Source organism: Mobula hypostoma, chromosome 19 (assembly GCF_963921235.1).
Source record: "Mobula hypostoma chromosome 19, sMobHyp1.1, whole genome shotgun sequence".
Lineage (NCBI taxonomy): Eukaryota > Metazoa > Chordata > Chondrichthyes > Myliobatiformes > Myliobatidae > Mobula > Mobula hypostoma.
This window is the reverse complement of record NC_086115.1, coordinates 56,752,586-56,764,714: the sequence shown is the minus strand read 5'-3', so window position 1 is coordinate 56,764,714 and position 12,129 is coordinate 56,752,586. Positions and strand designations below refer to the sequence as shown.

Here is a 12,129-nt window from a genome sequence, read left to right as displayed (position 1 = left end):
TGTCTGCATTACAAAGAGCTTACAAGTATTAAGAAATACATGTTTTTTCAACAGCAAACTGTGTATCTTTGCTTCTTTGATATGAATGATGATTACAAAGAGTTTTAGAAGACCAAGCAGTGCTTTTGCTCAACATACAAAATCCTTAAGGATACACACAGTAGGTGCTGCAGAAGAGTTTCTCAAGGACTACAATACTAGAACTAAAGGTCACAGTCACAGGATGAGATATCTGCCAATTTATGGCAAGAATCTGAATCCTGAAATTCTTCACAGTGAAAGGCAGCTAATGCTAAATTACTGAGTATATTCTTGGCTCAGCGATAAATAGATTTTGATTATAGAGGGTGTCCAAAGGTGTATGGAAGAATGCAGAAAAGTGAAGTCTAAAAGCTCAGTTCCAATCTTACGAATGCCACATGTTCAAACAGCTACACCTGCTCGTGTCAGAATGTGAAAAGAGAAATGGTTTCTATTTGTCCATAACCAGCAGTCAAGGAATTAAGATGGCCAGAAAAGAACTAGAGGCAATATGAAGAAAGTAAGTTTAGAGAGCAAGTTTCAGTAACCACTCAAGACAAAATGCTGCTGTCCAAAAGGATGATTGGAACCAAGTGAATAGAAGTATTCAAAAATTTTAAAAGGCTAAATACTTCAAGGCAGAAAACAGTCTGTAACATGCAAAGAACTGGAATTTATAGGATAATATCACCATAGAACCAATGGTGTACATTAATAAATAAAGCACATTATTTTTATAATGTGCACTAATCATGTTGTTCTTCAGTTACTCTTCAGATGATAGATCAATAATTTGCATAGTTTTTATTTTCAGCTGTTTCCCGCAAGCAATGAGATAAGCTTACTTAAAGTAACCTGAAACAGCACAACCAGTAACATCAATAGGTTAATTAATATAAGCTTGTTGTGATGTAGAATTTAGTATTAAAATTCAGCCCTGGAAAGCATAGGCAACTTGCTGGAATCATTGCTCACAAGCATTATGAATATGTCTCAGGATTCACAAAGAGATAGAAAATCCAGCCATTTGAAAAGATAAATACCTTAAACTTTAATGGAGATATATAGACTATAAAGGATTCAGAATTGCAATTGGTAGAAATCAGCAAAAATTTATTGCAGTGATTTCTAAATACAGAACAATAGATTGGAGATTAATATTAAGCTCAGGTCATGTAAAAATATTCTCCTAGTACAAATAAACAGGCTATACTTTATTCTAACATCGTGAGGGAGAGGTTTTATAAACAAGAGTATCAGAAGGAAGAAAGTCGCAATAGAAAGGGTAACTTATAAAAGTGAAAGTGGAAGTAAAAGTACATATTTGTCACTATATACAACCCTGAGATTCATTTTCTTGCATACTCAACAGATTTATAGTATAAAAACCATAACGGAATCAATGAAAGATCACTCAACTAGAGTGCAGAAGACAACAAACTGTGGAAATACAAAAAGAAGAAACAATAATAATAAAAAAATAAGCAATGAATGTCAAGAATGTGAGATGAAGAGTCCTCCAAAGTGAGTCCATAGGCTGTGGGAACAATGATGGGGCAAGTGAAGTTGAGTGAAAATACCCTCTTTTATTTAAGAGCCTGATTGTTGAGGGGTAATAACTGTTCCTGTACCCAGTGCTGTGAGTCCTCATGGCAGCAGTGAGAAGAGAACATGTCCTTGGTGGTAGGGGTACCAGATGATGGATGCTGTTTTCCTAAGGTCACGTTTCATGTAGATGTGCTCAATGGTCAGGAAGGTTTTACCCATGATAGATCGGGCCAAATCTACTACCTTTTTGTAGGATTTTCCATTCAAGGGGATTGGTGTTTTCATACTGGGCCATGATGCAGCCAGTCAATATACTCTCCAGGACACATCCATAGAAGTTTGCCAAAGTTTTTGATGTCATGCTGAATTTTCACAAAATTTCTTCATAATTACACCTACATGCTGAGCCCAGGACAGGTCTTTCGAAATAATAGCATCTAGGATTTTAAAGCTGCTAACCCACTTCACCTCTGATCCTCCGATGAAGACTGGCTCATGGACCCCTGGTTTCCTTCTCCTTAACTCTAAGATCAGCTCCTTGGTCTTGTTGACATTGCGTAAGAGGTTAGTGTTATGACACCAGACAGCCACAGATTTTTAATGTCCCTCCTGTATGTTGCTTCATCCCACCTTTGATAAGGCATCAGAGGTGAAAAAATTATCTTATTGGCAGGCAGACTCTTAGGATCAGGGACAACTTAGACCTGGATGCACTTTGGTTTTCTGGGTCCTCACCCTGCTCTACTATCTCTACACCCATGACGGTGTGGCTAGGCAGAGCTTAAACAGCATCTAAAAATTTGTTGGCAGAATTTCAGATGGTGATAAGAGGACGTACAGGAGCAAAACATACCAGTAAGTGGAGTGGTGTCGCAGCAACAACCTTGATCTCAAAGTCAGCAAGACCAAGGAGTTGATTGTGGACTTCAGGAAGGGTAAGATGAGGGAACACACACCAATCCTCATGGAAGGAATTAGAAGCAGAGAGAGAGCGAGCAATCAGCCTCCGTAGTATCCAAGACATCTTCAAGGAGCGGTGCGTTAGGAAGGTGGCATCCATCATTCAGGATCCCCACTACCCAGGACATGACCTCTCATGTTACCATCAGAGAGGAGGTACAGAAGCCTGAAGGCGCACATTCATCGATTCAGGGACAGCTTCTTCCCCTCTGCCATCCAATTTTTTAATGAACATTGAACCCTACCTCACTAATTTTTATTTCAGCTATAATGCAGCACTTATTTTAACTTAACTACACACACATGTATTTATACACACATATACATGCACACACACTTGTTAGTTTTTTCTCTATTTATCATGCATTTCTTGTACCGCTGCTGTAAAGTTATCAAATTTCACGACATAACCTGATGATTTTGATTCTGATCTTTTTGTTGTTGCTTCTTTCCACCCCTTATGGTGCATCAGACGGCAACCTCGCCATTTCTGTAGCATTTCTGTCTGTTTCTTTACAAGGCAGGGTTGCTAACTCGATGCTGAACCCAGCACGGATGGGAAGTGTGCAGGGAGCCTGCCAGATTTGAACCAGGGACCATTCACCTCAAAGTGCGGTGCGGATGCCACTACACTACAAGGCAGCTATTTCACATGATCTGATGAGGCCAAAATAAGAACAGCGGTGTGGAAAGGAAAGTAGTTGTGAGGAGCTATATACCATCCACTATTTAAAATGGATGTCTATGTGTTCCCAGTGTACAAGCTCAATACCATCCAAATGCGCCTCTTCCGCTTTAGGAGATCACAGGTCTGGGATTTCAAGGTGTTCATGGAAATGAATATCAGAAAAAAAAACAGAAATTGATGAGAAACTCAGCGGGTCAGGCAGCATCAATAGAAAAAGGAACAGTTAACATTTCAGATCGAAGTCCCTTCCTCAGAACTTCTTCAGTTTCTATTTCCATCATTCTGAGCTTTCCAGAATTTTCTGATTGAGTTGGTTCTTTCTCAAAGAGGCTTTGAGCACATACTTGAATCTTTCCATGTGTAACAATAGTGGTGTGCAGAAGAGGATCTCTGAATGCACAACATGTTGAAACTTTAAGAAGATGGGCTGACCATGAACATGCTCAATGGCCACTTTATTAGATACAAGAGGAACCGAATAAAGTGGCTACTGAGTGTACTTAAAAGCAAAAGTTTTTTTTAATCTTCCATCATGATCACTAGCCTCCGCTTCATCGAGGATATCTTCAAAAGACAACACCTTAAGAAGGCAGCACCCATCATTGAGAGCTTTCACCATCCACTCTTCACCTCTTCTCATTACCACCATCAGGGAGGAGGTACAGGAGCCTGAAGAACCACACTCAACGTTTTAGGAGCAGCTTCTTCCCCTCTGCCATCACTTTTCTGAAGATTCCATGAACACAAAGTACTGTAACTATTTTCCTCTCTTTCTGCACTTTTCAAACCAGTTCCTATTGTGATTTATAGTAATTTTTATGTATTGCCATAAAGCAACAGTTTTGTTCGATAGGTCAGTGATAACAAACCAGACTCCAATAAACATCAATTAGAATCAGGTTTATTATCACTGGCATTTTCTGACTGATTCTGATTAATCAAACACAACAAGACATAATTAACGTAACCTTGGCTAAGAATTTAACAGTGAACAACAACATGAAAGAAAGTGATTTTGCTTCATACAATTTTGAGAATAAGTTTTTCATTTAATTCTTTCTGATGCTTTAAATTTGGAAAACACAAGTACTATCTTAACTATTCCATCACATTTTGTCATCAGCTTAATCACAACCTCGAGGAAGGCAAAGAGCTTTCAGTAAAATCACTAACAGCAAATGCCACTCTGGAAAATTTACCCATACCAGCCACATTCCACAGAAACTCATCCATAGTTACAAGTGGTTTGAGGAGATTTGGTATGGCACTAAGGACATTTGTAAATTTCTACAGATGTACAGTGGAGAACATTCTAACTGGCTGCATCACCATTTGGTGGGTACTGCACAGGATTGAGATAAGCTGCAGAGAGCTGTAAACTTAGTCAGCTCCATCATGGGCACTAGCTTCTGTAGTACCCAGGACATCTTCAAGTGATGCCTCAAAAAGGCAACATCCATCATTAAGGACCCCATCACCCAGGACATGCCCTCTTCTTATTGCTACCACCAGGAAGGAGGTACAGAAGCTTGAAGGCTCACACTCAATGATTCAGGAACAGCTTCTTCCCGCCCACCTCTACCCCACCATCAGATTTCTGAACGGACATTGAACTCTTGAACATTACCGCACTATTTTTAAATTTCTATTTTGCACTAGTTATTTAACTATTTAATATATATTTACTGTAATTGGGGGGTTTTCCCTTTATTATTATGTATTGCATTGCACTGCTGCTGCAAAGTTAGCAAATTTCACGAGATATCCCAATGATATCAAACCTGATTCTGATTCATTTGCTTCTTCACATACTTCTGCTCTTTCAGCTTACAATCTCAAGGTTAAATGGGCATTAATTAATCTGAGAAATGAATAAACATATTTAGCCCATTAGTCAGTAACTGCTCACTTATTAATGAATGTAGAAAATTACCTGTTCTAACTTCCTCCTTTTCTTGAAGCTTTCTAATAATGATTGGCTAAGTAGCCAGTGGACGGTTCTGAAATTCCCGCTACCTACTACACCCTGCAATACATCTACAATTACCAGGTTATTTTGTACTAGTGAACAACTTTTGAAACTTCCACCTTTGTTAATAGGAAATATTTCTTCTTACATACACAACTGCACAATAACGATTTGGGAATGAATGGGTTAACAGATGAGAAGCGTTTGTGGCTCTGTGCCTGTACTTGCTGGAATTTAGAAGAATAGGGGGAGGGGAATCTCACTGAAACCTATCAAATACTGAAAGGCCTAGATAGATTGGACATGGAGAAGATGTTTCCTATAGTGGGGGAGTTTAGGACCAGAGGACACTGCCTCAGAATACAAGGATGACGCCCCTTTATAACAGACTGGAAAAGGAGACATTTCTTTAGCTAGAGAGTAGTGAATATGTGGAATTCATTGCCAGAGATCTCTGTGGAAGCCAAGACATTGAATATATTAAAAGTGGAGGCTGATAGGTACTTAATTAGTAAAGGTATCAAAGGTTATGGAGAGAAGGCAGTAGAATGGCGATAAGAGGGATAATTAATCAGCTATGACGGAATGGGCCGAGTGTCCTCATTCTGCTCCTCTATTTTACAGTCTTTTAAAAAGCTGGTTTACATATATTTAACATGCTTCTCATTAACAAAACAAAATTCAGTTCTATTAAATTTCCTTAGTCACTGAGCTCCCAATCTAGGAGGTGGGGAAGTGGAGTGTTCATCTGCCAGACAGTCAATCCTTGCCATTTCTTATTTGTCTGTTGCCATATTCTGACGTTAAATTGTTATTAACAGGCTGTTGGAATATCCATAAAAGTCTTTGAGGCCCTCTTTTCAATTCCATGACTAATGACAGAATTGAAACTCAACTTGAGGTGGGGTTTGCAGCTGGGGCCATTGGGGGAAGGGGTACAGAGAAAATAATGCTACCCCTCACCCCCTCCCAGCCTAGACGAGTGTTGAGTGTGTGTCTTAGATCTATATTAGCTTCTTTTGTGAGGTAAAAAAAAAATCGGCAGCGTTTGGGTCCTCCAACTGCTAAATTCTGTCAGGGTTCAGTAGTGAACAGCTAGAGGAATTTTATCCCAAAATGAAGAGATAACTATTCAGGAATGAGATGAGAAGAGATTTCTTCATCCAGAATTAGTGGAGCCTCTTCCAAAGAGGGCTCTGGTTCAGCCACTGAGCATATTCTAGACAAACTTCAATACATTTTTGGATGTAGTGAGAATCATGGTGTACAGGGTTAGTGAAGAAAAGTGGTGTTGGAGTAAAAGATCGGCCATGGTCTTACTGAACAACCCAGAGTTGGAACAAGGGGTTGAATGGTCTAATGGTCTTCTTGCTCCTATTTGTTATTCTTATGGCTAGATTCTCCGCTATTCCCACTCACTCTTCATAACCACTCTAATAAACGTTCTACATTTCAAACGTTTACCACAGCATCACTTTTCATCTGATCGGCAATAATTCACATCCCTCCTCCAGACCTGAATTCATTTGTACTATGAGTATTCTTAATACCTATAATTATCACTACCTTCCTAACCATGCATGAAATACCATTCATTATTTTAATGCCAAAATGGTCAATACACCCCCTTATCAAGATTCACAACATAGTAATAATAAGACATTAATTCTTAAAAGGTTGGTCAGAGGGCTTGTCCTGGGTGATAGGGGTCCTTAATGACGGATGCCACATTATTGAGCGATTACCTTTTGAAGAAGTCCCTGATGCTGGGAAGGCTAGTACCCATGATGGAGCTGACTGAGTTCACGACTTTCTGCAGCTTATTTTGATCCTGTGCAGTGGTACTACCCCCACCCCCATACCAGACAGTAATGCAGCCAGTTCGAGTGGCCACTTAAACAAGTGAGCAGCATTCCATCAGCCTCCTTGCAGAAAGGCACAGAATACTTCTGCATTTATGTCACTGGTCCAATTTCAGTTTCCTATCAGTGATAACTCCACTCTTGCTTCTAAATGGTGAAGCAGATCCCAGTGAAAATGATGCTAATGAGACAGCATACAGAGGAGGTCAATGCCCTGGTACAGTGGTGCCAAGAAAACAACCTCTCTCTCAATGTTGAGAACACAAAGGAGTTGATCATGGATTACAGGAGGAACAGAAACAGGGTATCCCCAATCGACATCAACGGACTGTAGCTGAGAGGGTGAGCAGTTTCAACTTCCTCGGTATACACATCACCGATTCTAGCAATTCATCACAAACTCACTACTTGCAATTCTTCCTCTATCTCACATCCCTGTAACTGGCATTTTCTCTTCAATACCAACATTTCATCAGAAAACAACAGAGGCCTGGGAATCTTTCTGACAGCTGCTTTGTGATGACAGCTCACCAAGTAAACCAGCGCCACTGAAACCTCAGCTGACAGAGCACATTTCCTCCCACTGGGCCTCCAAGATATTTTCTCTTCCTTGGTGAAAGTAAACAATATTTTTTCCATCTTCTTCATTTCACACATCCACTGAACCACTTTCATGACTGGCCTCCTGAATTTAGGGGAGCAATGCCTCTGCTCAGTATAACAGTGGACACCTTAGCTCCCTGATATTTTACTTTACTTTACTTTATTGAGATACAGCACAGAACAGGCCCTTCCAGCCCTTCGAGCCACGCCGCACAGCAACCCCCGATATAACCCTACTTCAGTGTCACCAGGAGGACACGGCCACAATCATCAGGAGGAACGCTGGAGATGAATTGGGCAAGTAATGAGAAGAGAGGCCAACACCATCATCAAGACAGCACTCCAAGGGCAGAGGAAATGCAGGAGACCAAAGACAACTTAGTGCCATACCGTAGAGGCAGAAATGAGGACCCTGAGCCATACCTGGGGCACCACAGAGAAGAAGGCCGAGGACAGACAGGGATGGAGGATCTTCATTGTTGCCCTAAACGTCAGTCACGTAACGGGCGGTAACTAATCACAGGACAATTTACAATGACCAATTAGCCTATCAACTGGCATTTCTTTGGACTATGGGAAGAAACCAGAGCACCCAAGGAAATCCACACAGTCATGGAGAGAACGTCCAAACTCCTTACAGGCAGTGCTGGGACCTAATGCGTGATACTTCTGACCACATCCTGCAGCATGATCACTCTCCTATTATGAAACATGGAAGTTCATGGGAAATGAGTTTGAGAAAAAGAATCAGACAATGTCAAAGTAAAGAGGCATCATCCATTCAGTGCAATCAAGAGCAGGGAGGAGGTAGAGGCAGCTGCAATCATAGGATTTATTAAAAATTTGGACAAGTACATGGATAGGGAAGGAATAGAAGATATGGGACAAATGCAGGAAAATGAGATTAGTGTGGATAAGCATCTCAATCAGCATGAACAAGCCAGGCCTGGTTCCATGTGGTATAACTCATTCACTGAACAACTACAGGATAGATGAAAGGGAAACTCAACCATTTTACCTGATTATTCCAAAACACAAAGCTGAGTACAAGTCATTTATTACTTTCCTTTTTCAATCAATTCCTCTTTAGCTGTTAGTTAGCTACAAAACTGCTTATTGTCCTTATCTTTCATTGAATATATTATTTTGTTAACTAAAATATTGTACAAGGTCTCCCAACGTGACCTTCATGCTAAAATCAGTCTCGCCTTGCACTGGACTATGCAGTTTATCAATATTTACATTTTATTCTCCATCTCTTTGCAGGGTACGAGTTATATGCTAATCCACATGGCATGAAGTCATGAGCTACGACGTGGCAAAAGAAATCAGATTTCCATCTGTAATGCTTGTCGTGTTATCTCTATAAACATGCGACCATGAATGACTGGTAAACAAGTTTGGTTTTGCTGCAACACTCCTTCCAAAGCAACACACATGAGCTGCATTAAATAAAATCTCTCACTGATCGCGTTAACACTAATTACTTATGAATAATGAATGCAATATCTTTCAAATCAACCTTACTTAAAGTACGGCACTCAACAGCTTTTTTTGACAAAACAAGAGCCGTCAAACTGTTGAACTCTGTACTTTTAAGAAGGGAGCAACTGGATAACATTTTAGTGTAAGTGCATAAACAATATTCGCCAGCCCACTCCCTGAAAAGACTCGATCATTACTGTCAACCCCGAGCTCTCAACTCTTTCTCTGCTCAAATACATCACGCAGTCTAGGATTCCCCACCTCCAGATAACTTCGGTATTCTTCCCACTTTACTGGTGATGTCTGCTGTCAATGTTCCGAAATCCTGTTCGTAAACCTCAAAGTCCGAGGACATGATTCCTGCAGAACTGTCAGCAGAGAGACTTTAAAGTGAAACAACAGCCGCTTCTTCCGGCCTGTGTCACGGGGGTTCTGGAAAATGCCCTCCTTCCAACGTCCGTCACTTCTGGAGAAGCAGCAGCCTTGACAACAGCTGAAGCTCGGAAACCGCTGAAATGGTACGGTGACAGATGGGGAAGCTGCGTTCCCCGTATTTTTTTAAAAAAAGAAAAGGACAGGAACACAATTAAAGTCAGCAACAGGATGTAAACAGACAGCGGACGGATTTGTGGGGGGCACCGGAGGAAGTGACGTTCACGGCACCGCGAGCCTGCATTGGTGGGTTTGAAGAGAGAGGGAGGCGCGAGCTGCCGGAGGCTGTGGAAGCAAAACCCCTCAGTTTCCCAAATAGGATGGCGATTAGAGAATACAATGGGCTGATCCGAGAAGGATCTGTCGCATTTCGCTCTGTGCCGTGGACTCCGGCCGGCCGGAGCTGAGCGCCTGATGCCTATCGGCAGGGTCCGCACCGGAGCCCCGAGGACGCGCCCCCGTCACGTGACGCGGTGCTGTGCCGCAATGTGAATCCGGGGTGGGCGGAAGCAGGAAGTTGTGCGGCGGCGTCCGGAGCCGGGAGCGGATCAACCGCGGCGGGCGGCTCCCACGCACCGGGCTTTCGGCTCGGCCCCATCGAGCCCAATCACAGCCCTTCGTAATTGTCATTCATTTTCCTTCCTGCATTTCCCGCGGAACTTTAGAAAGGATTTGCAGAATCAAGTAGCATGACTTTTAAAGTAAGTTTTGTTTAAATGAAAGGCGGTAATTAGCGCTTGTCGTATTAAAAGTTCAAACAAGTTCTAATTCAATTTATTTTCTTCTAGGATGGATTTTGCAATACATTTTGGAGATCCAAGCGAGAAGTTGTAAACTCGGACGCAGAATTACTGCAGTAAATCAAAACCATGCTGAATTTGCTGGCGACAATAATTGAAGCTGTCGTGTTCTTTTCGGAAGATCAACCGCTTGATTGTCAACATTAGCATGATTTTTCTTTTCCGCGACGTTAGAATTATTTTTGTCTGCCCAACATTCGGGGATGACATTTCGCCTTGGGTTATGTGATTTTATGTACGTTAACTAAAACGTTTCCGTCTTCCTTCAAGCACGATGTGTAGATTTGAGAATCTGCATGAACTGAAAAGACTTTGTCACTGGGGGCCAATTATAGCCTTATCGGTGATTGCAGTATGTTCATCAATGGCCATTATAGACTCGGTACTGTGGTACTGGCCTCTCGATACCCTAGGTGGAAGTATAAATTTCATTATGTTGATAAACTGGACCGTTCTGATACTTTACAACTATTTTAATGCAATGTTTGTCGGTCCCGGCTATGTGCCGCTTGGATGGAAGCCGGTAAGGAAAATGATTCCTTTTTGAAAGCCAACGAATATTTTAATCGACAATGACGATTTGCTACTTTTATAATAACTAGTAGTGTAGATGATCACTTCATGAGCTAGAATTTGAAAGTTTACAGATGTTAGTATTGACGTTAGATGCCAGGGTTATTTGAGCGTCTGTTTTGCGTAATCGTTTCTGTGCTTTAATTGTGTAACAAATTTTCTGGGTCCAGTACCCAGCGGATTTTAATAAGATGCATCTGAGTTTACGCTAGTTGGTTTCAGAATCATTTGGTGGTATATCCTTCGGCAGCAATTGTAACTATTATTACACATCTGTTGGAATGTTACTGCGATGCACTGGTGTTAACTGTCAGGCTGAAGAATTAGTAAATTCAGTTTATACATTGGTTCATTCTTGTGCCCTAATCCAACTGTCTGTATGGATGGTTTGATACTATGCAACAGTTGCAGATGTTTAAAATCAGAATTTCTTGAGAGAGGTCGCAACCCTGTTCCAATTCATCATATAACCCTTCATGAAGGTTTTATATGCTTAATATAGTATGTTTTTGATTGGAGTTTCCAAAGTAAGTCAATATTTTGTGACATTTGACAGACGTATGGGTTGGGAGATAAATTATTGAAAATACTACTTATTTTTAAAGTGGAATTATTATTGTTTCTTAGTGTATATTGCTAGCAAATTTGTGATTATATACTAACAAAATGTGAATGCATTGACATGGCTGAGTATAATTCCATTGGCCATGAAAAATGTATTCAGTGCTTCTAGTTCCTGGAAATTTAATGATTAATTTTTTGTCTTTTAATTGCCATAATATTTTGTATTCTAACTGTAGTAGCCAAAAGCTGTAGCAAGCCCAATGAAACCAGCTGCTGAGCATGCTAAATAGTTACTTGCCCTACTTTTTGAAACAATAGTTTTTTCAACCTAAAAATAGCACTCCTGATGATGCAGGCAATGAATATCCCATGGTATTGATGTGCATTCACTGAATATTTCATTCATTCTCATTTTTTTCCTTTCAGCTCAACTCTTTTTTATTCAATTGACTAAAATAGAAAGAATTATTATAATTATCTTGTTCTGTTCAAGGAGAATCCTCATGATGCAATGTATCTGCAGGACTGCAGAGTCTGTCATGGTTACAAGGCACCCCGGTCTCATCATTGTCGTAAATGTAACAGGTACGCTTGGACGATTTAACACAGAAGCAAACGTGCATT

General features: G+C 40.7%; 2 protein-coding genes across 5 annotated transcripts in view; one reads left to right on the top strand and one right to left on the bottom strand.

Moving 5' to 3' along the window:
- The window catches only part of vti1a (vesicle transport through interaction with t-SNAREs 1A), a 347,680-nt gene extending 337,929 nt beyond the window's left edge, over positions 1-9,751 (bottom strand). The window contains exon 1 of one of the 4 annotated variants that reach the window (XM_063071943.1): positions 9,398-9,751. In XM_063071943.1, coding sequence (XP_062928013.1) covers positions 9,398-9,491 — 94 coding nt within the window. In that variant the 5' untranslated portion in view covers positions 9,492-9,751. The remainder of the gene's footprint in view (positions 1-9,397) is intronic. The other 3 variants (XM_063071941.1, XM_063071944.1, XM_063071942.1) reach the window with 3 other exon arrangements.
- Positions 9,752-10,092: 341 nt separating this feature from the next.
- The window catches only part of zdhhc6 (zinc finger DHHC-type palmitoyltransferase 6), a 29,243-nt gene continuing 27,206 nt past the window's right edge, over positions 10,093-12,129 (top strand). The window contains exons 1-3 of the mRNA XM_063071940.1: positions 10,093-10,269; positions 10,357-10,891; positions 11,999-12,090. Coding sequence (XP_062928010.1) covers positions 10,643-10,891; positions 11,999-12,090 — 341 coding nt within the window. The 5' untranslated portion in view covers positions 10,093-10,269; positions 10,357-10,642. The remainder of the gene's footprint in view (positions 10,270-10,356; positions 10,892-11,998; positions 12,091-12,129) is intronic.